This window comes from Microcaecilia unicolor, chromosome 6, assembly GCF_901765095.1.
Source record: "Microcaecilia unicolor chromosome 6, aMicUni1.1, whole genome shotgun sequence".
NCBI classification, from domain to species: Eukaryota; Metazoa; Chordata; class Amphibia; order Gymnophiona; family Siphonopidae; genus Microcaecilia; species Microcaecilia unicolor.
The window spans coordinates 240,065,040-240,089,872 of NC_044036.1; the positions used below are offsets into that span (position 1 = coordinate 240,065,040).

At 43.6% G+C, this 24,833-nt stretch overlaps 1 protein-coding gene across 5 annotated transcripts in view; it reads left to right on the forward strand.

The window, feature by feature from the left end:
• FBXW5 (F-box and WD repeat domain containing 5) overlaps positions 1 to 24,833 on the forward strand; it is a 249,011-nt gene that overhangs the window by 200,479 nt on the left and 23,699 nt on the right. For all 5 annotated transcript variants that reach the window (XM_030206924.1, XM_030206923.1, XM_030206922.1 and 2 more), the window contains exon 7: positions 21,996 to 22,143. In XM_030206924.1, coding sequence (XP_030062784.1) covers positions 21,996 to 22,143 — 148 coding nt within the window. The remainder of the gene's footprint in view (positions 1 to 21,995; positions 22,144 to 24,833) is intronic.

Consider the following 24,833-nt stretch of genomic DNA (forward strand, 5'->3'; position numbering starts at 1 on the left):
CTTAGCAGGGTTTTAAAAAGGTTTGGATAGCTATTATTAAAAGCCACTATTAAAATGGGCTTGGGGAAAATCCACTGCTTATTTCTAGGATAAACAGCATAAAATGTATTGTACTGTTCTGGGATCTTGCCAGGTACTTGTAACCTGAATTGGCCACTGTTGGAAACAGTATGCTGGGCTTGATGGACCTTTGGTCTGGCCCAGTACAGCAACCTTTATTTTCTTATGTTATCCTGGTTGAATCACAGTGCACACTTTGAGCCTTGGCCTTCTGTTTGACGTGGCCTAAAACTCATAGACAGTCCTCCCAGCTTTATGTTTCTTTTGCCTCAAACAGGATTAGAGCAGTTATTGGAAAACACACTCTATCCAAATGGCTAGCAGATCACAAATCTTTCACTTCCATAGCGTCCCTGTAGACCAGAACAGATGGGTTATGCACTCCGACCAGCAGTGGAGACTGAGAACAAACTGAGCTTCAAGTGAGCCTATAAGTGGGCCCTGCAGTCCTCAGGGAGCCAGTCTATTCTCAGTATCAGCAGATGGAGGAGTGGTAAGCCTATGCAGTCTGTTACTTGTGGGCCCTGGGATTTCTTTTTGTCTTGAGTTTTCTTCTTGGGGCTACTGGGTAAAAGAAACAAGTGTCACAAGTGCTTTATGGCTGGGAAGTCACGTGTAAGGGAAAAAACAAACAAAGAGAGTAGCAGACTTTTTTGTGCTTTTTTCCCTTTGGTTGTTTTCCTGCTGCCCTGACACTTCTCTGGGGAGCTACGGAGCTCCTGTGGTTTTGTCTCTGTGCCTTAAGCTCTGCACAGTTTGCCATTGCATGGGGGTAAATGTTGCATGGCATTGTGGTCTCTGCGCAGCTCTGGAGCATATCAAGTCGGGATGGGGGAGTCCTGGTGGGTGGCTACGCCAACTCCAGTGTCTGGGTTTCAGTGGGACCGTCCTCTGGGTAGCTTGTCAGGCGGTTGCCTCGTTTTCAGCGAGAACCACCATTTTGTCTCCAGCGTCCGGCCTTGATCTCCCTCCGCAGTTGGAGCCCTTTTCTGCTCCAGGGTCTCTGCCCTTCGGACCGACACCGATGGGTGCTTTGGGGGTTGATTTTCCCCCAGAATTTGTTTTGGCCATGTACAAGGGCTTTTGCCTGAAGCAGGCTGGGGCTGCTCCACAGAAAAGAGCTGTGCTACAAGGAGACTCTTCTTATGCCCCTCCTTCTAAACGCAAGCGTGGGGAATGGGAGGAGGAGGAGGAGGTGGAACTCCTGGACTGTGCTGCTTAGGGGTCGGAAGCTTTGGGCAGATGCATTCCGACTGAAATTGAACGCAGAAAAAACTCAATGCCTCATACAACACAACCAAATTTACCGCTATCAACACACCTAAACTAAACTTGCCAATATCAGAAAATTTAAAAATCCTTGGAGTCACAATCGACCGCCACCTTACACTTAAGACTCACGCGAACAACACAACAAAAAAGATGTTCTTCTCCATGTGGAAGCTGAAAAGAATAAAACCATTCTTTCCAAGATCTGTCTTCCGCAACCTGGTACAATCACTCGTACTAAGCCATCTGGATTACTGCAACTCACTATACGCAGGCTGCAAAGAACAAATAATGAGAAAACTTCAGACAGCCCAGAATACAGCAGCGAGACTCATCTTCGGAAAACCAAAATACGAAAGCGCAGCACCCTTACGTGAGAAACTACACTGGCTCCCACTCAAGGAACGTGTCACCTTTAAATTATGCACGTTAGTTCACAAAATCATTCACGGTGAAGCCCCTGCATACATGTCCGACTTGGTAGACCTGCCACCCAGAAACACCAAAAAATCATCCAGAACTTTCCTCAACCTTCACTTCCCTAAGTGCAAAGGCTTAAAGTATAAAGTACTACATGCATCAACCTTCTCCTACATGAGCACGCAACTCTGGAACGCACTGCCACGCGGCCTGAGAGCGGTCTATGAGTTGACCGACTTCCGCAAACGATTGAAGACCTATCTCTTTGAAAAAACATACTGCAAGGATCAAAACATATAAATCCCATATACACCATAACAATGCCTCAAGACATTACCTCACGTACTCCACTTCCCCGTACTCTCTCCCATTCAATAATCTACCCACAGATAAAAACTGTTACACCCCATCGCTCTCTTGCTATTATTCGATCACCCTAGTAATCCCCCAACGTCATATCCTATAGTTTCTACGCCCCAAAGATGATTGACCTGACTCTGTCTTCCTTAACTATTCACAATGTAACCCATAATCGTAATGTAACAAACTGTATTTCCATCATTTACAATGTATTGTAAGCCACACTGAGCCCGCAAATAGGTGGGAAAATGTGGGATACAAATGCAACTAAATAAAAAATAAATAAATATCTGGCTTGTCTAAGGAAGAGGACCTCAGGGACCAGGAGCAGCCAGGGTGGGACGACACCTGGCAGGAGGAACTGCCTCCAGGTGAAGCTGCCTTGTTTGTCCGCATATTCCATCAGGAGGAGCTGCAGGAACTGATTTCCCAGGTGTCTTCCACGCTGCGGTTCGAGGAGTCTCCCCTGGAGGCTCCTTGGATGGTGACTCCCTTGCTTAAGGTGGTTTGCAGATCTTCCGGCTCTTTCCCCGTGCACCAGGACATTCGGGATGTCATCCAGGTGCGATGTGCTTTTCCCGACGCCCCTTTTCTGGTTGCGAAGTCCATGGTTCACCTTTATACCATTCTAGAGCAGGATTGGGAGTGGTCACCAAGAAGAGTATGGTGCCTGTGGATGGTGGCTCTGCCCTTAGGGACCCCCAGGATTGTTAACGGGAAGCCCTGCATAAGCAGAGTTTCAGTGTGACTGCCTTGGCTGATCAGGCGGCTGATTGCGGGGGTTTGGTAGCCCGGTCGTGTTTTCATTGTGCAGAGCATATTTTGGACAGAAAGTCGGATGATTGGTTCTTAGTGGATCAGGAGGCCACCAAATTGGAGATGGGTGCCTTCTTCTTGTCGGATGCCTTGTATGATCTGCTCCGTGCGTCCTCTAAGTCTATGGCTCTTGGTGTAGCAGCCTGGCGATTGTTGTGGCTCCGGGGCTGGTCGGCAGAAGTGGTGTCCAAGTCTATATTGAGCAAGTTTCTCTTCCGAGGCTCCCTATTATTTGGCGAGGTTTTGGATAAGTTAGTCTCCCTTAGACTTTTGACCAAGGTTCTTTGGCTTCTAGATAGGCCTTGTCCAGTGGGCAGAGACATGCCCTGGAAATCTAGGTTTAGGCAGGCACGTCGCTATAGGCGGGTGGAGGAGGTGGTCCTCAGCATAGCTGTTTCTTTCAGAGAGTGCAGTCCTTTCTGGGCGGCTGCCGGGAGGGCCGGGACTCTGAACCTTCGGCAGCTGGCTTTAGCAGACCTGCACAATGAAGGTGTTTTGTTCCATTCCTTGGTTTCCATAGGGGTAAGGCTGCGCAAATTCTACCAGGAGTGGACCCGGATTACCTCGGATCTGTGGATGCTGGAGGTGGTTTGTAACGGCTATGCGCTGGAGTTCATCCATCCCTTGCCGGACGCCTTTGTGGTGTCTCCTTGCAGGGCCCCTTGGAAAGTATGAGCGGTTCGGCAGACCCTGCATTGGCTGGCAGCCTTAAAGGTGATTGTTTGGAAACAGGGCACAGGTTGTTGTTCCTTCTATTTTGTGGTCCCCTAGAAAGGGGGTTCCTGCCAGCCTATTCTAGATCTCAAAGGGGTACATCGCGCTCTTCAGGTCCTTTCCTTTCACATGGAAACCATGCAGTCAGTCATTTTAGTGATGCAGCCCAGGGAGTTCCTGTCGTCTTTGGATCTGAAAGAGGTGTACCTTCATATCCCTATTCATCCTGCTCATCGGCATTTCCTTTGCTTCGTCGTTTTGGAGATGCATTATCAGTTTTGTTCGCTCCCTTTCTGTCTGCAATGGCTCCCCGTACCTCTTCCAAGGTGATGGTGATAGTGGCAGCTGCTCTGTGCAAAGAGGGCATTTTGGTGTATCCGTATCTGGACGATTGGCTCAGCCGAACGAAGTTCTACCAGGAGGGTGTGCGGACTACAGCGGGTGATGCACATTCTCCAGTCCTTGGGCTGGGTAGTCAATCTGGACAAGTCATCTTCAGCCATCCCAGACCTTGGAGTATTTTGGAGTTCATTTTGATACTAGCGCGGACAGTTTTTCTCCCAGAGGCCAAGATTTGCAAACTTCATTCGCAGGTCCAGTCTCTTTTGGACTCCCAGAGGGCCAAAGATTACTTGCAAGTGCTCAGCTCCATGGCAGCCTCGATGGAGGTGGTACACCCAATGCCGCCCTTGCATTGGGTGCTTCTATCCCATTGGTCTCCCAAGTCAAACTCCCTTTAGTATCGCCTGACTCTGCATGGCCTGGCGAGATTCAGTTCTTCATTGGTGGATGGTGTCATCTCTCAGGAGGCATGAGTCTGGATTCCCCACAGTGGACTGTGGTGACGAACGCTAGCATATCTGGCTGGGGGGCATATTGTTTGGGAAGAATGGCTCAAGGGGAGTGGTCGCCTCTAGAGATGAGTTTCGTCAATAAATGTGTTAGAGCGATCCGGCTGGCTCTCCTAGCCTTTCAACCTCTTCTGGTTGGAGTTGCGGTGCAAGTCAAGTCCGACAACACCTTCGTCAATCAGGGAGGCAGGAAAAGCTGGTCCGTGGCAGAGGAAGCGTCTCTTCTTCTCATGTGGGCAGAAATTCATCTGGTAGGTCTCTCCGCAGTTCACGTCATCGGGGTGCAAGCAGACTTTCTCAGTCAACATCTCCTGGACCCGGAAGAATGGAAGCTCAGTCTAGAGGCTTTCTTTCAGATAGTGGACCACTGGGGTCTCCCGGTCATGGTCCTCATGGCGTCTGCCATCAACACTCAGGTTTCTTGCTTCTTCAGCCGGCAGGAGGACGGTCAGGCGGAGGGACTCGATACGCTGGTACAGCCTTTATCCAGCATTGGCCTGCTTTATGTGTTCCCCCCTTGGCCCTTGATAGAGTTCTGCTTTGAATTCAGCGTCATGCCGGCCAGATGGTTTTGGTGGCGCCGGATTGGCCACGTAGGCTGTGGTATGGAGACCTCATTTGGCTTCTCATGGTGGAGCCTTTTCGATTTTCACCGGTAACAGATCTTCTGTCTCAGAGTGCGGTGCTCATGTCTGATCCAGCTTAGTTCTCGCTTACAGCTCGGCTCTTGAGAGGGCACGGTTATTGAAGAAGGAGGTTTCTGTCCCAGTGGTTGCCACTATTCTTCATTCGAAGAAGTATTCGACTTCTCTCACCTTTATTCTCATCTGGTGCATGTTTGAGGACTGGTGTGAGGACCATTCCATTGTGTGCTGTGGGCTGCGATTCCCCAGATTCTTGCTTTCATACAGGCTGTTCTAGATAAAGGTCTCGTTTTGTCATTCTTGAGGGTACAGCTGGCAGCTGGGGTCTGCTTTCGGGGCCTGATTCAGGAGCGTCCTTTGGGGTCCCTTCCTGATGTGATTCATATTTTTGGGGGCATATGTCTTACTCATCCTCCTGTTCATAGGCCTGCTCCATCTTGGGATCTTAACCTGGTATTGTCCACCCTCGTAGAGCCGCCTTTTGAGCCCTTGGGGTCCTGTACTCTGAACGATTTGATGTTGAAGAGGGTGCTTCTTGTAGCCTTGGCTTCAGGTTGGCGTGTTTCCGAGTTGCAGACTCTGCCCTGTAGGGAGCCTTTCCTCCAGTTTTTTCGGGAGAAAGTGGTTCTCCGGGCAGTTCCTTCCTGCCTAAGTTGGTGTCTCCATTTCATGTCAATCAGCAGGTTTCCCTGCCCGTCTTGGAGGATAGGTCTGGCTCAGAGGAGCAGAAGTGCTGGCACTGTTTGGTTGTCCGCAGAGCCCTCCATTGCTATCTGACGGTGACTCACAAGTTTCGAATCATCTGTTTGTGGGGGTTCATGACAGGGCGAGGCTGCGTCCAAGGCCTCTATTGCCTGTTGGGTGAGGGAGGCCTGGGTCCATTTACTTCGGAAACAGCCTGTTCCCTCTTTCTTGAAGGCCCATTCTACTTGGGCTTTGGCGGCTTCGTGCGTAGAGCATTCATAGGTTTCTCTGATGGAAATTTGTAAGGCTGCATCCTGGTCTTCTCTTTATTCCTTTATACTCCACTATTGCCTCAATGTGTTTGCTTGTCAGGGTGCTGACAGCAGGGCTCCGTGGGTCCCACCTATGATGGTCACTGCTCTAGTACTTCCCATCTGCGCCAGTCTAGAGGGACACTATGGAAGAAGCAATTAGATATTTCCTTTAGTCCCTCTAGACCAGCTCAGAGTCCTCCCAGCGGATGATAGTTCTGATTGCTGCCTGACCTGACCTCGACGCCTCTGGGCCCCTGTTGGTCTGTTTCCCCCATGGGCTTAGTGCTGTCTACTCTGGACCTGGGACACCACTTGTCCATTCCTTCTTGACGGCTCCGTCCTTTGACTGAGAATCTCAAGTCCTGCTGGCTGCCTGCACCTAAGGGCTCAACCCAAGGGGAGCAGCAGTCGGTCCAGGTAAAGAATCCTAAGCTTGTCGGCTGTCGACCACCCCTTCGGAGGCCATTCAAGGGCTCACTTCCATTTCTCAGGGGAACATTGTGACAGGTCTTCAGTCCACATATTCACATCTCACTACTGCATTGAGCAAGATTCCTGATGCAACAGAATTTATTCAGGAACTAGAATCCAACTCCACCCCTCTAGGCCCATTTTTGTTTCTGTTCCAGGCAGTACCAAAAATAAAAATGTAACAGTATCATGTTTTTGTTCTTGCTGCTGGTCTTAGTTTATTGCAGGGCTTGTTACATTCTCTCTTTTTATTTCAGTCAGCCTGGTAGGTAGAAATTCCCATATGTAGAATTGTATACTGCTTGTCCTTGGAGAGAACGGTTACTCACCAGTAGTAGGTGTACTCCGAGGACAACAGAACACATATTGCCACATACTCGCCCTCCTCCCCTACGAGTCGCATTCTCTTAGATATTGTACTAAGTGTTGACATTGTAAGTAGTATACTATGCCATACTTTGTATTGTTTGAATATTTTTACTGTTGTAATTGTCTATTGCTTATGTTTGATTTATTCCTACTGTACACCGCCTTGAATGAATGCTTTCAAAAAGGCGGTAAATAAATCCAAATAAATAAATACTAGATTGCTTTTGTCCTACATGGTACTTGCAGGCAGGAAGGTGAAATCAGTTATGGTGCTGCTTCTAAAAGCTCCTGGAATTAGGAGCTGGAGAGTGCCTCCTCACCAGGCTCCATTAGATAACATCATCAATATGTGGAAATGTCTCCTGCTGTCTTTGGAGAACACCTGCTACCCGATGAGTATCTTTGCTTTTTTAAATCAGGGGAGCCTTTCATAGCTTCAAACAGGGTTTTCAGAATATTCCTAAATAATTTGTACGAGTCTGGAAGCAGTACATACATTGGGAATATACTGAAAACCCGAATGGTTTGCAGCCTCAAGGACTTGGAATGTAAGGGTTGGTAAAATGGCCACTGAAAAATAGTTAGCATATACTTTTACTATCATGGTACTATCATGGTGATGCAGTAACAACAACGTGAGTGAAACAATTGAATTGGCCTATACTGCTGAACCTTTTTGGTAGACTGTTAAATTCACATGTTCTCCAAGTATAAGCAGGCATAATATTATCACATGTGGGTGATGTCATCCATGGATCCTGGTGTGGACATTGCCATAGTGCACTGTCACTTTAAAACGCTGAAGCAGTGCCCCCCACTGTGCATGTGCTAGTGCCTTCCTGCCTGACACTTGAACGCAGGACCAGCAATCTATCATTTTCTGTGGAGCAGAGAGGTTAGGTTTTCTAATATCGCCTCAGCACATCATACTTTTGCCTTTTGGTGCCTTTCCTTTTTCGGGATATTTTTTCTTCATATTCTTGTTTTTCTGTAATGATTTTGTTCTGTTCATATTTTAAAATTCTTTTTCATTTTCGGCCTTTGGGGCCTCTGAGCCCCTCTTTTACCCGAGATGCATCGACCATTTCTGGGTACGCGACTACTCAAGCTCCCCAAGCTATAGAGCATTTTGACCTTGCGTTGGCCATTTTTCTCTCCTTGTCAATAAAGGGTGCAGAGTTGCTTTAGGAAGGGTACTCAATGCAAAAGGACTATTTCAGGCATGCACCCTTATAACTGATGAGTTTGGTGCTTGGGTCAGGAGCACCGGGACATACAGTGTAGCTTCTGCCTGCTCATGCAAGTGAGGACCCCTTAAAGCCTGCATCAACATCAGCATCCTCATTAAGCAAGGCAGGGGATTTGGCACTCATTGCAGAACTGCATCGACATCTAGTATACTGTCGCAACAATGGGACGGTTGCACCCTCTTTGTCGGTGCTGTGCGCTTTGAGGGACCTGCAACATGAAAAATCTAAGAAGCATCACCATCCTTCTCCCTCCAGACACTGCTAACACCTCTCCTGCATCGACATCCTCGATGCACGGGAGTGTCCATGCTGCACTGACTGCTCTCCTTCTCTCTAACTAATTTCTCATTGAAAGCCTTCAAGGTCTTCGAGATCTCCCATGCTTGCACAGGCTATAACTCAGGCTGCGTCCACACCGCTTTCTCAGCCTGTACCGCCACCTACTCTATGGGAGGAAATCCAAGCTATGTTCAAGGAGAAGCTCTCAGGGCTACTGCATTTGCAGTCTATACAGGCTTACAGGGTGTTTCTGCCAGTGCTAACCTCAGCCCAGCCCAACCCATTGTTACATCGGAGTGACAGTCATGGGCATAGGCGCCAGCTTTTCAAAATTATTGGGGGTGCTAAGCCCAATGGAAATAACCCCTTCCTGGACACATACAAGGAATTTTCTCAATATTGGGGGTGCTCAAGCACCCACAGAGTCGGCTCCTATGGTCATGGGTGATGTCCTGTATAACAGCTCAGCACCGAACATTGGGTGCAGCATGAACCTGACCGACGCACCGACATTGGCAGAGGAACTTTCTCCAACATCGAAGATTTGTCTGCTTCGACACACCTCAACGCAGAGCTGGTGTTCTAGTCGACACTCTCTTCCATGTACTTCCCAAGAACAGTACTTTAAAGAGTCAGACTTGGACCTCTTGTGGGAGACAGATTGGGATTCACAGGACCTCTCAGCTGGGTGTGGGGGGGGGGGGGGGTCCTATGGCATCCCATCTACCTGAGAGATGTAGGTCTCTCCAGAAAGTATATCCATTCCTGGCTTTGTTTATGAGATGGCTCAAGCCATACCTTTCAAATTGGAGACAGAGGAAGAGCCTTGTTCAAAACTGTTCCACTTCATACAATTATGAAAAATCCTCTGTTTATTAAAGACTTTCTTTCCCGCCCAAGAGAAAACCATCTAGGCAGAGTACAATCTAAAAAAATAAAAAGGAGAAAGAAGGAGAGGACATACAATACTGACATAGGACAAAAGGAGCCAGGGTAGAGCTACAATATATACAGGAAAGAGGGAGTAGTAGGGGAAAAAAACAATAAGATGGGGAAGTCTGTAGTGCAGGTAACCGTAGCTTCGTCAGTTGGAAAGCTTGGGCATAGGCATCCTGAAAAAGTTTTTTAGCTCTTTTTTTGAAGAAGGGCAGTGAAGTAATTTGTCTAAAATGAGGTGGTAAAGAGTTCCATAACTGGAAAGGAAACATGGTGTGTCTGCTGTGTTCATGATGGAGTTCTCGATATGATGGAAACAGGGCGACTCCACTGACAGTTCAAGTTGTTTCAATGAGAATTGATACAGTGTATAGGATACAGAAATGTATTGGGTTTGAGAAAACTTGTTACTTCCTCATTCACTTGTTGTGGAATCTGCTTTAAAATGCACTCACAGTGGAAGATCTCGTGCTTCTTCTCCTCCAGGCAGAGAAGCTAGAAAGTAGACTCTTGGCAAGAAAAAATAACATTTCAAGCTTCAATGCTAACCAATTGCATGTTAGATTATTAACTTTATTCCCAAGAATCAAAATCCACTGCACTAACCACTAGGCTACTCCTCCACCTTTTCTTTCATCAGAGGTGGTCTCTCATAACCTCTGACCACACAGCTCAATTATGAATGGGTTGGGGAAAAATACATCGTTTCAACTCCCTCCAGATGACACTGCTTTGAGAGGAGCTCTCAGTCCTTTTCCGGCAGAATGCAATAGAACCAGTTCTTCCGCCAGACAGGGGTAGAGGGTTCTATTCCAGATACTTTCTTCTTATACCAAAAAAGATGGGATGAGAATGACCAATTCTTCATCTGTGAGAGTAGACAAGTTTCTAGTCAAAGAAAAATTTTGCATAGTTCCCCTGGGATCACTACTTCCCATGATACAACTCAATGGCTGATTTTGCTCTCTAGATCTCAAGGAGACATACACACACATACCTATTCTCCTTGCTCACAGAAAATTCCTCCTTTTGCTGTAGGACTCTGCACTATCAATACAAGGTCTTACCGTTCGGCTTGGCTTCAGCTCCTCAAGTCTTCATGAAGCACCTGATAGTGGTAGCTGCAACACTTTACAGGTAGGGCGTGCACGTCTTCCCCTACCTTGACGACTGGTTAATCAAGGCAGCCTCCAGGGAGTCAGCACACACCTCCATTCTAACCACCATAAGGCTCCTAGAACTCCTCGGGTTTGTGGTCAATTACCCCAAATCACATCGTCAACCAGTACAGACCTTAGAGTTCATAGGGGCTCTCCTTGATACTACTCAGGATCAAGCCTTCCTTCTTTAACTGAGAGCAAACAACATGCTGCATCTTGCCACTCAGGTGTTCAAAACCACTCAAGTTTCTGCTCCTCAGATGCTCTGCTTACTCAGTCACATGGCTTCAACAGTCCATGTAACACCATGACGCGACTCCACTTCTGAATTCCTCAGTGGACACTATCCTCACAGGATTACTCTTGGCCCATATTCAAGTCACTCCACAGCTATGCCACTTGGTATCCTAGAATCTCACATGGGGGTCTTCCATTTCAGCCTCCTCTACATCACAAGGTCCTTACCACAGATGCCTCCATGGTAGGTTGGGATGCTCACCTCGATGGTCTCCACACACAGGGTTCTTGGTACCCATGGGAGACACAATATCATAAATTTCCTTAAATTGCAAGCAGTCTGGAACTCCCTCAAAACTTTCCAAGACCGGATTGTCGGTCAGATAATACTCGTTTGCACAAGCAACCGGGTTATGATGTATTAGCTGAACAAACAAGAAGGAGCAGGTTCTTACCATCTATGTCGGCAAGCAGTCCAAATATGGACTTGGGCATCTTCTCAAAACATCTCTATGAGCTGTTTACCTAGCTGGCAAAAAATGCTGTGGCAGACAAATTGAGCAGAGCCCTTCAGCTTCGCATCTCCTCAGAACAATAAGCTTCCCCGCTTTTGTTCCAGGATATATGCTCCCAACCATAGAGCCCCAGATGCCTTTTTGCTACACTGGGGAATGGACCTTCTATACGCCTTTCCCCCATTATGTCTCATAGGGATAACACTTCTCAAACTGCATCGAGACCAAGGGACCGTGATTCTAATTACTCCCTACTGGCCATGTCAGATCTGGTTCCCTCATCTTCTAGAGTTATCATCCAGAGAACCATTGAGGTTAGATACTTTTATAACCCTAATAACAGAATGAGGGGTTCCTCCTCCATCCAGACCCTCACTCCAAAGCATTGATGGATTGGTTCCTGAAAACATAGAATTATGTTCCTTAAACCTTCCAGATGGAGTTTCTAGGATATCTAGAGTGAAGTCACTACTGAAACCTATTATAACAGCATTTCATTTTCCAAAGGGCAACTACGATAAAATGAGAAAACTGGTTAAAAAGAAACAAAAAGAATCAGCTGCAAAGGTTAGGACTTTAAATCAGGCATAGACTTTCTTTAAAAATACTGTCGTGGAAGTCCAGACCAGAAGAGCAAACAGCCAGCATGGTTAAAAGGTGAAGTGAAACAGTCAATTAGAGCCAAAAGAACATCATTTAAAGAATTGAAAAAAAAACCCGAATGAAGAAAAAAAGAAACTACATAAGCACTATCAAGCTAATTGCAAAGCATTGGTAAAGAAGGCTGAAAGAGAATATAAAAAAAAATTTGCTCCAGGTACATCAGAAGTAGAGATCCTGTGAGGGAATCCATGAGATTGTTACATCATGAAGAAGCAAAAGGGGCACTCGGGGAGGACAAGGCCTAGAGAATGACGCGGGGACAAAGTTTGTCCCTGTCCCCGCGAACTCTCCCCATCCCGTCCCCGTGAACTCTGACCCCATCCATAGAAGCCTCAACAGTTGATTTTATATTTAAATCTTTTTATTACAGTATAAAAATGAACAATAATAAAGCACAAATAGAAGATACACCCCCCCCCATCTTCCCTCCCTCCTCCCCTGCTTTCACCAATTGATCCCCTCCCCTACATTCCCTCCCTGAAGAAACGCCCTTCCCTGCTTCCATTCAGCAAATATGAAGCACTCCCTATACTCTTAAGCTAGTGTTCTCTGTTCTGTTTTTTAAATCTGTGGATGAATAGTGTCATCCACAATATCGGGAAAGAACTTAGGAAATAAGTGCAGCAGGGCCCAGGGGGAGGAGAGGAGATGGTAAGGCAAACAAACTACAGAGAGCAACAACACAGGTCGGAAGGGAGGGAAGGAGGAGGATGGAAGGGAGATGCCCTGCAACCTAATAAATGGACTGTCTGCTGCTGGTCCCCACTGCTTGTTTCTGGCTCTGTGCAGCATGCCAGGACTTATTGTACATTCTCAGAGCATGTACAAGAAGTCCCGGCATGCTGCCCTAAAGCAGGAAACAAGCAGCGGGGAGTGGCAGAAGTCTATTTGGGTGGCGGGACTTGGCAAACACAAAAAACTGTATATTATGTAAAAAATAATTCTTCAAACCCAGATTTTTTGCATTAGGTTTTCTGGGTTTGATCCCTCAGGTTTAGAATTATATTTATTATATCTACATATGGGAAGCTTTCAAATAAAATTAAAAAGCTGTCCAAGAAGTAAAAAAAAAAAAATCTTTTGTCCTCCACCTTTTAAGGCACTGCCTATCCAACTAAAACAGCTTTAGACTTGTTACAGATGGACTAACAATGAAAAAAAAACGACAACAGATTTGCTTGGTTTGTTTTGAGTGTACTGGACGACAACAGATTTGCTTGGTTTGTTTTGAGTGTACTGGATGACGGCTGCACGGAGTGGAAACAGAGATTGAGCAAATTGGCTTCCTTGCTTACAGTGGACTACATAGGCTCACTCACTTCCACTCCTGTCTATTAAACCTCCTCACAGCAGGTCATAGGTTTGCTTGCCTTGTTTTGTTTTGAGTATACTGGATGACGGCTGCACGGAGTAGAAACAGAGATTAACCTAACTGGCTTCCTTGATGCTTACAGTGTGTGTGTGGACTAGATAGGCTCACTTCAATTCCTGTTTATTAAACCTCCTTGCCCTGACACCGGCATCCTGTCCTAATCACTGCCTTCGGTCTGGAAGACTGTGGGGGGAGGGGGAGAGGTTTGAGGGAGGGAGCAGATGCAGGGAGGACAAGAAACGACAAAGTTGAACAGGGAAGAAGGAGGAGAGAGACAGAGAGATCAGAATGATACTGGAACGTGCAGGGGAGAGAGAATCAGGCACTCCGTGCAGCAGTGTTTGGGGAGGCAATGCCCCCCTTCACCCTCCGCTCCAAACCATTCACTCGTCCTCCCCTTCAGGCCCAGCCCCAAAGTCTTTCATTATCTGACAAACTGCTTCTTACAGTCTTACTGGTAAGATGTGGTGCTCGTCTTCTTCAGCAAGGTCTCTGGCTGTGCCAGCCCAGGGCTCTCCTCTCAACCTCTCAGATCGCGGGGAGGGTTGCAGGCGGCTGAAATCTATCAGCAGTATCAGGACAGCAGCTGGGCTAGGAACTATTAGGAAAGAGATGGTAAATAAGACCAAGAATATTATAATGCCACTGTATTGCTCCATTGTGCAACTTCACATTGACTATTGCGTTCAATTCTGGTGTGGTATCTCAAAAAAGATATAGCAGAGTTAGAAGAGTGACCAAAATGATAAAGGGGGTGGAATGCCTCTCATATGAGGAAAGGCTAAAGAGGTTAGGGCTCTTCAGCTTGGAAAAGAGACGGCTGAGGGGGGATATGACTGAGGTCTACAAAATCCTGAGTGGTGCAGAATGGATAAAATTGAATTGAATTGATTTTTCAGTCTTTCAGAAAGTACAAAGACCAGGGGGCACTACATGGAAATACTTTCAAAACAAATAGGAGGAAATATTTTTTCACCCAAGGAATAGTTAAGCTCTGGAACTCATTGCCAAAGGATGTGATAACAGCAGTTATCTCTTGGTTAAAAAAAAGTTCCTGGAGGAAATGTCTATAATCTATTATTGAGATGGATATAAGCATTGGTAAAAGGGGCCTTAGCGAGTTGTGCGTGTAAATTCTAATTATTGACAATTAGTACTCATTGCTTGTTAAGAGCTGTTATCAATGCTGATTAGCTTGTTAAGCCAATTAAGTTACGCACATTGTTATAGAATACACTGGATTTCAGCGCAGAATACTAGGCGCAATATATAGAATCGTGGGAAAATGAGCAGTAAGCTGGTATTCTATAAAGGATGCTCTGTACAGAGCAAAGAAAAGCTACAGAAATGGTATGGGATTTGCATTGCAAACCGTACAAGGAGAGACTTGCTGACCTGAACATGTATACCTTGGAGGAAAGGAGAAACGGGACGTGATGCAGACGTTCAAATATGTGAAAGGTATTAATCTGCAAATGAACCTTTTCTGGAGACGGGAAGGTGGTAGAACTAGAGGACATGAATTGAGGTTGAAGGGGGGCAGATTCAGGACTAATGTCAGGAAGTATTTTTTCATGGAGAGGGTGGTGGATATGTGGAATGCCCTCCCATGGGAGGTGGTGGAGATGAAAATGGTAATGGAATTCAAACATACGTGGGATAAACACAAAGGAATCCTGTTTAGAAGGAATGGTTCCGCGGAATATTAGCGGAGATTGGGTGGTGACTCCGGTAATTGGAAAACAAAACGGGAGCTAGGCAGACTTCTACGGTCTGTGTATAATTTCATAAGTGGAAGTCTTTCACTATTCAAGAAACATTATCTGCACTCAATGAAGTCTGGTAAGCAACAAACTCAGCTGACCAAAGAGCGTGGCATCAGTGAATCTACTGTAAGAGGGTGGAGTAAAGAAAAAGAAAAACTGTGGTTTGCTCTGTATTTTAGAAGAGGAAGCTAAATTACAGAGGAAAAAAAGTGGCTAGTCATGAAAACTTGGATTCAGTACTACAGCAGTGGTTCATCCAAGCTTGGTCCCAGGGAGTCCCTATTTCTGGCCTCATCATGAAAGTCCAGGTGGAAAAATTTGACCAACAGCTAAATGGCCAAGAGTCTACGTTCAAAGCCAGTAATGGATGACCCCGTAGATTAAAGAAGAGGCATGCCATCAGTCAAGTCTTTGTCTCAGGGAAGCTCCATTTAGCTGACAAGAATGAACCACATTTTTACCCAAGATAATTTTAAAAACTTCTGGAAGAAGGAGGGTATACTGAGGATCAAGTGTACAATTGCAATGAAACAGGACTGTGTTAAAATGTTATCTGATCGTACACTAGCAGCCATGGATGATGTATACAACCTGAAAGAAGTTTGCTACCTCAGTGGAAAGGCCTGGGATTGTATCTCAGCAACTTGCATTGAGCGATGCTGAGTGAAGGGGTTTGGATCTATATTCCCTTTACTGACAATGGATGAGGAAGATGCCCAAGAGGAAGCTTTTCTTGTTTTTTCTCCAGAGGACATGCTGTTAGCTGAAGAGATACTTACAATTTGAACATGTTCATAATACTATCCTGATTTGAGATTCAATTGATAATGGAACCCTTTTACTAAGCCGTGTAAGCATCTACATGTGCCCAACACGTGCCAAAATGGAGTTACCGCCTGACTACCGTGTGGCTCTTGCGGTAATTTCATTTTTAGCACGCATCCAAAACGTGCGTCTGCAAATTTTTTTTTTCGGGCACACATAACAGACGCGTACCAAGTGGCATTTGACCCGCGTAGGTCATTACCGCCAGGATTCTTTACTGCTAGGTCAATGGCTGGCGGTAAGATATCAGACCCAAAATGGATGCACGGCAATTTTGATCTTACTGCATGTCCATTTTCGGCAAAAAATGGATCGGCGCACACCCAAAACCCACGCCTACACTACCGCAAGCCATTTTTCAGCACACTTTTGTAAAAGGACCCCAATGAGTGCCCCATTTACAAGTATGCAACTGATGAAGAAATTGTGGCAAATGTTCAGCGAAAGGTCACATCCATTCTATCAAAAGACAACGCTGACAATGAGGATGATGATGATAATGTTCCTCCTGCTCCCCAACCAAAAGTGTCAGATGATATAGAACATCTTGAGGCAAGTTTGAGATGGCTAGAAACCCAGGATGTGGACAGCATCAAACGTTTACAGCTACAAAATCAACTAATACTGTACTAGTACAGGAACTTATCTAGCCAACAGTTTGCATAAAGAAAACGGATCAGGCTAGATAAGTTCCTGTACTAGTACAATATTGTTTGTTCCATTAATGTTGTATATACAGTAGTTCATACAACCCACAAAACTGAGCAGTGAACGACCATATAAGAATCTTACAAAAAACACCAGTTTAAATGTTAAGAGAGAGTGCAACAAGGCAGAATTAACCGCAGGGCAGGAAAAAGCCTCAGAGTGATATATTCACAACTAATGTGCTATTTGTTCCATCATAGGCATAAAAAACCTGCCACCGCTGGCCAATATTCACCTTCTTGGAAAAAAATTTTAACACATTTTTTTATCTTCTATTTTAGAGCACACATATTTTTGGCTGTTTATATAATTAATTAAAAATCAACTCAATGTCCAAAATAGTGCAGCCCATTTAGAGAGTCCATGAATTTCAGTAATTTAATCCAAAGACTTATGCTTCAGACATCAGTCGGATCTAGAACTCATGATTCCGTTCTGTTGGTGTCATGTTTTTGAAGACTTACATTGCTTTATATAGGACCATATTTCTGTTAAAGTTCAGGGTGATCGCCGACATACCCTACAACAGCGGGAACAACAGTGGATATTTAAATTACAAACTGTTCAACCTTCAGGCCTGAATCGGGACATTGATTGGTTCTATTTTTATTGACAGATAGAGCCTATAATGAGTGGAAGTGTCATTGATGACATCGAGAGCTGTTCCGGTTAGAAGACTTCTTATAAATGCCAAGACGCTACTTTGATTCAGTGCGGTGAATGCTGGTGGTCCGTTCATACCCTGATGAAGCAACATAAGTTTGTTTGTGAAACAAGGCAGGTCAGGATCAAGAGTTATAGATCCAACTGATGTCTGAAGCACTGTGTAGAAATGTATCATGATAAATCTAATAAGATAAGTCTTTTGATTAAATTATTGAAATGTATGGACTCCATGGGTTGCATTGTTTTGGACAATGAGTTGATTTTCAGTTAATTACATAAACAGCCAAAAATTGTGTGCTCTAAAATTAAAGATTAAAAAATGTGTTAAAAATGTTTTCCAAGAAGGTGAATATTGGCCGGTGATGGGGTTTTTTTTTATGTCTATGATGAAACGAAGGCAAGTAGCCAAAAAAGCACACGGAGCCTTCAAGTGCCTTCAACTATACTTTATTAATCAGACCCATATAGTTTTGATGTCTTTACTCTTGAAGGTTCATTGTGCTACTTTGAGGCTTATTTTCAAAGCACTTAGCCTCCCAAAGTTCCATAGAAACATATGGAACTTAGCCTCCCAAAGTGCTTTGAAAATATGCCTCCAAGGCTACTTGCTTTTTTTGCTCGTGTGCTTTTGGATTCCCTCTCCTCCGTGCTTATGATGGAACAAATAGCACACTAGTTGTGCATATATCACTCTGCAGCATTTTCCTCCCCTACGGTTAATTCTGCCTTGTTGCACTGTCTCTTAGTATTTAAATTGGTGATTGTATTTTTTAAGGTTTTTATACAGTAAGTCAGCCATAATGTACACAATAGTGTGAATGCTGTCTTTGTTTTTAGCAAATCTTTTGCAACAGATCAATTTTTGATTCAATTGTGTTCATGTTCTATTGACCCCACTATAACACGAGCCCCACATTTAATGCAGTGATATTGTGTGGATCCCAGTTATCATGTTATATTGGACTTCCGCATTGAGCCTGCCATGAGTGGGAAAGCGCGGGGTACAAATGTAACTAACTAACTAAATAAATATTCATATTTAGCCAAATTATATTTTTCATTATTATTATTGGGACGATTAGTAAAATAGGCTATTCGGTACAGCAGTAGTTTTTAATGCAAACAGAGCTATATAGGTGCAATAGCATCAAAAACAAAAACCACACCCTTGTAGTACTAGATCAGGAATTATTAAAAAAAAAAAAAAAAGGACACCTTCCACAATTCCAGTAAACGTTTAACGCACCTTCTTCATAGCAGCTTGCTCTTTCCCACAATTCTCCTTTGCTGAGAAGTGCCTAGAAAAATCAGTTTTACAAAAAAAAAAAAAAAAGAAGCTTACATCTTTTTTTTTTTTAATTGTTGCATTATCCAGTTTTTCATGCTTTGTTTCCAGTGGCCAAAACAGTTTAACTCATTTTTGTGTGCAAGCCGTTCTCGCACACTCACTTTGTCTGGCTCTCTCATTTTCTCTGTCTCTAAGGTTTCTTTTAAAAACAAGCGAAATTGAGAAGGAATGAGAAGCTTTAGAGTCATGGAATGTGCAAAACTTATATCTCCTGGAGCCTTGTTTTTGTTCTTGGATTGAATGTTCTTCAACAAAGGAGGTGGCGGAATAGCCATAATTTATAAATCCGAGTTCACCATCACAACCACTGGCGAATCCACCTCACCACAACTCGAAATCGCCTCGACAAAAATCACTCATCCGAACCTACAAGGACACCTCAGCGCAATCCTATTCTACAGACCACCAGGAAAATGGAAAGACTCCCAAACACAACTCATGGACTTCATCTCGAATACATGTGTCTCTGCCTCAAACATCCTCATAATAGGAGATATCAACTTACACCTCGAAGACGACACCTCAACAGGCACACAAGAATGCAAAGAATTCTTAAAACTCTGGGATTTACACGCACCTAATACTCAACCAACACACGTTAAGGGACACACATTAGACATCATTACACACAAATTCGACTCAGACTCAACTCTCCAACTAACAGACACAAGATGGACACCCGCACTGTGGACAGACCACCATAAAGCATATGTCTCCCTCCACTGGCGAAAAATACACAAAAACGCAATCAACAAACATGAACAAACAACATACACCACGAGAGGAAAAATAGACCCCACAACATTCTGGCAACAGGTCTACCAAAATGAATGGTCAACAAATACAGACTTCCTCCAAGAATGGGATGACATATGCAAAACAACATTGGACACAATTGCCCCAATCCAAACCAGAACATCACGTAGGAAAAAATCAAATCCATTGTTCACCGAAGAGCTGAAAAAACTCAAAACACAAGTCAGAAAGCTAGAACGCGCATGGAACAAAAAGAAAGATGAACACACACTAAATGCCTGGAAATCACTTCGGAGGAAATACAAATATACCATAAAACAGACTAAAAGACTACACTACAAAACAATAATTGGGCCAAATTATAAAGACACACACAAACTCTTCTACCTTGTAAATAAATTGCTAGACACCACACCAGTTACAAACAATAGCAAAGATACACCAGGGGTCGACGACCTTGCGAAATACTTCAAGGAAAAAATTATACAAATACGACTTAAAATACCCACCAGCCCTACTGAATACGCCACACTCCTAAACTGTCTAGACCCAGAAGACGGAATATACCCAGCAGACAGGATCTGGACCGAATTCGAACTACTGTCAGAGGACCTCATCTCTAAAAAGATTCGCCAAATCCCATTGCAAACTAGATATCTGCCCAAACAACCTCATGAAATCAGCTCCTCAACAATTCATAATAGACCTAACGAACCACGTGAATTTCATGCTACAAAATGGACTTTTCCCAAAGGAAAAAGGAAAAATTTTACTTACCCCAATACCCAAAGACACAAAGAAAAACGCAAGCGAAATAACTAACTACAGACCAGTAGCATCTATTCCACTAATAACCAAAATAACCGAAGGGATGGTAACCAAACAACTCACAAATTATCTCAACAAGTTCTCAATACTGCATGATGCCCAATCAGGATTCCGGTCAAATCACAGCACAGAAACAGTACTAATTACCCTTATGACCAAATTCAAACAAATGATTGCTACAGGCACCAACATACTCCTCCTACAATTTGACATGTCAAGTGCCTTTGATATGGTTGACCATGGAATTCTATTACACATACTTGAATATTTTGGCATCGGATGCAATGTCCTAAACCGGTCCAAGGGATTCCTAACCTTGCGCTCATATCAAGTCACATCAAATTCAACTACGTCTGCTGCATGGACACCTGAATGTGGAGTACCGCAGGGATCCCCCCTCTCACCAACTATTTTCAACCTAATGATGATTCCCTTGGCAAAACTTCTATCAAATCATAACCTTCACCCTTACATATACGCAGATGATGTAACGATATATATTCCTTTCAAACAAGACATTAACGAAATCTCCAACGAAATCAACCAGAGTCTACACATCATGAATACCTGGGCAGATGCATTCCAATTGAAACTGAATGCAGAAAAAACTCAATGCCTCATACTTACCTCCCAATACAACACGAATAAATTTACCGCTATTAACACACCTAAACTACAACTGCCAATCTCCGAAACTTTAAAAATCCTAGGAGTCACAATCGACCGCCACCTAACACTTGAGACTCACGCAAACAACACAACCAAAAAGATGTTCTACTCCATGTGGAAACTGAAAAGAATAAGACCATTCTTTCCGAGATCCGTCTTCCGCAGCCTAGTGCAATCACTCGTACTCAGTCATCTGGACTACTGTAACTCATTATACGCAGGCTGCAAAGAACAAATACTGAGGAAACTTCAAACAGCCCAGAATACAGCAGCCAGACTCATCTTCAGAAAACCAAAATACCAAAGTGCAAAACCCTTACGTGAGAAGCTGCACTGGCTCCCACTCAAGGAACGTATCCCCTTTAAAGTATGCACCTTAGTCCACAAAGTCATCCACGGTGAAGCCCCTGCATACATGTCTGATTTAATAGACCTACCACCCAGAAACGCTAAAAGATCATCCCGAACTTTCCTCAATCTCCTCTTCCCTAACTGCAAAGGCATAAAATACAAAGTACTGCATGCATCAACCTTCTCTTATATGAGCACGCAACTCTGGAATACACTACCACGCAACTTGAAAACGATCTACGAACTAACCGACTTCCACAAACGATTAAAGACTTATCTCTTTGAGAAAATTTATTGCAAGGATCAAAACACATGAAATCCACACACACTAACAGAAATGCATCAATACACTTTCTTCTAAATTCTCTTACCCCGAATACTCCACCCACATATAAAATTGCTATACCTTAAGGTTTTCGTGCTATTGTTCTATCACCCTATCTTTTCCCCATTGTAACTTTCCATAGTTTCTACGCTCCAAATGTTGTTTTGACTTGACTTTGTCTTCCCATAACTCCTCATAATGTAACCCATAATCGTACTGTAACACATTGTATTTCCATCATTCACAATGTATTGTAAGCCACACTGAGCCCGCAAATAGGTGGGAAAATGTGGGATACAAATGCAATAAAATAAATAAATAAATGTTCAAGGAGAGCCTGCTAATATATCTTCTTGTTCCTTCCTCTAGGAATCAAACGGATTCTTTCTCATCAGATGACCACAGCAGGGCCTGTGCTGGGAGAGGAGAGGCGTTCGGATGAGTTTTTTGATTCCTTGGATCACGTCATTGATGTTCATGGGCATATCATTGGGATGGCATTGTCTCCTGATCACAGGTAGGTGGGGTTTGGATCAGTACTTTTTCCAAATGAAGGATGAAAGTGATTGATTATTAATGGACAATTGGGGGAGAAAATATTTAGAAAACTTGGGCACCAGGCCGTACTTTTAGGATGCAGGGTAACAAATCTCTTTAGGTTTTTAAGAAAAATCTATTTTATTTATTTGTTTATTTGTTTGTTTGTTTGTTTTTTTGGTCTGGGTGTCTTTGTATGCTTACCTTACTTTTTTTATTGTAACTTTGTTTTACCCTGAATATTAATCCCCCTTCCTCCCACACACACCTTCACTGATGGCTAGTCTGCCGCCTCTGCTCTCCCTCTAACAGGGCAGGATTAAGACATTCACAAACCAGGCATGTGCCTAGGGACCAAAATACAGGAGAGACCTGTTCAAATGGGCTAATTCAATGTTTCTTAGGGCATATTTTTTGCCCTGGTAGGTCAGTTGTTGGCAGAAAAAAGAGTGGGAGAGAGGACCAGAGCCACTGCTATTGCAGAAATCTGTCTGCTCTCCCCACTCCCTGTCCATTGTCCTCCTGTTAGCAGAATTTGCTGGCAAGGAGCACTTATCTACTGCTTTTTTCTCAGTTGGCTCTCCTCTGCAGTCAGACCCATGTAGGGCCCCATTTGTAAAATGAAGAAGTAGGGGTGGACCAAAAGGAACCCTGCAGCCAAATAGGGTTGAAAACACAGTCTTTATTAAGTACCACAGCTGTAAGCTGACCCGACACGGGGCCATGTTTCGGCAGGAGTACTGCCTGCTTCAGGGGTCACAACAACTAAAACAAAACATAAGAATGATTTTAAATACATATCACAAAACAAAAATTATGTCATCATATATCATCTAACAATTACAAAATAAAATAAAAGCATGCAAATGTAAGAATAAAACAGTAAAAATAATACAATAAAAATTAATACAGTAAAAAATTAACCATACGCAATACTCATATAAATAATTCTAAGACTGCTCACAAAATGATGGAAACTAACAGAAAAATATATTTAAAAGAACAAAACAGTTTTTAATAGATAAATGAACAAAACAGTGCAATCATCATGATGATGTAAACATAAGAGTATAGAGTGCTTATAAAAACAAATGTCATTAATATCATATAGCAATATATAAAGTATGAATAATACTAAAAAAGGCAAAATGAATGCTAACTAATTCCCTCTTTTACAAAGCCATGCAGTAATATCAAAACAGCCCATTCATTATCATTTGGCTTTGTAAAAGGGGGGTAGACAAAGCATGCCTAAATGGGCATAAAGTGATTATCCTGTAGGACAAGAAATATAATCATAACAACAGAAAGAATATTGATCCATTATTAAGAGAAAATTGTAGAAACTGTAATCTGTATTACAGCACAATCGCTATTCTCCAGGTGGTGCCGGAGTAAACAAAACTCTAAGAAAGAAATGAATAATACCGTGCTGGTATTATCACCAAAATAATCCTAAAAACAGAACAACGGAGACAGCAATGTGTATAAAGCATGTGAAACCAAAATATTGATACCATACTTAATTCACCAACCAATCAAATCAGACCATATAAGTAAATTGTACTTGCATGTGTACCCCATACAGGCATGTGAAGGCTTTTATAAAAGTTATCTGAAAGTGCTGTCGCATCTGCGGACAGACTGGTAACATGTTGAGACAAAAAAGTTACTAATAAGACAACCAAAATTTTAGTGTTCAAAATCTAGTGGCAACATATAATGGAAGGAGGACACCTCTAATTTCCTCAAAGCTTACACCGCGTCAAACGCCAAGTTAAAAAAATGTGTCGCAGCTGTGTGCTTCATTTAAATGTGTGGTATACATATTCAAAAAGGGAATGACATCAAACAGTGAAGAGGGCAGCCCATAATCTTACCATAGGCATTGCCAAAAGTATACTAAAATAGTGCCATAAAACGAAAAAGCAACAATAATATACTTTTGTAACAAATTAATGTGATATGTATATATATATTCTGCACATCAAGCTGCAGCTGTGCACTACATTAAAATACATGCTGCATATATAATTATAAAGGGGATGTCAGAGGTAAACGACGTACAGCTGTTTAAAAAGCCTGCATGTTCCTATGGGAAAGCACACAGTTATTCTAATGTTATGCCATGGAATGAATTCAACCCATAATACGTATATACTAGAAAATATATGAAGAATATGAAAACATCACACATCAAAACACTATTGCCATATTGGTGCATGACTCACATTAAGAAATATCACATAAGAACTAAGCGTGATATCGGCAGAGATGTGTCATCCCATGAAGTGACCCAAAGACAACTAAGAATATAGAAATGTAGACTGGTTAAGGGAAGAGAAAGGGGAAGGGAGGAGGGGGACAGGGGGAGAGGAAGGATGGAAGGAGGGGAGGGGAAAGGCAGGAGGAAGAAGAAGGGAAGGGGAAGCGGAGGAGGAGGGATAAAAAGAAGAAGCAAGGGAAAGGAAAAAAAGGGAAGGGATAAAAAGGAAAGAGGAATAAGGAGAAGAGAAAGGAGAGAAACAGGAAAAAAGGGGAAGGACTGCAGAAATATGGGGGAGCAAATAAGATTAAAGAAAAGGTCTCGAATCTACTTCTGTGTGAAGACCATCTGGGGTTACTGTTTGGAGAAGGTGAATGATCCTCTGTTCCTTACGTAAAAGCAAG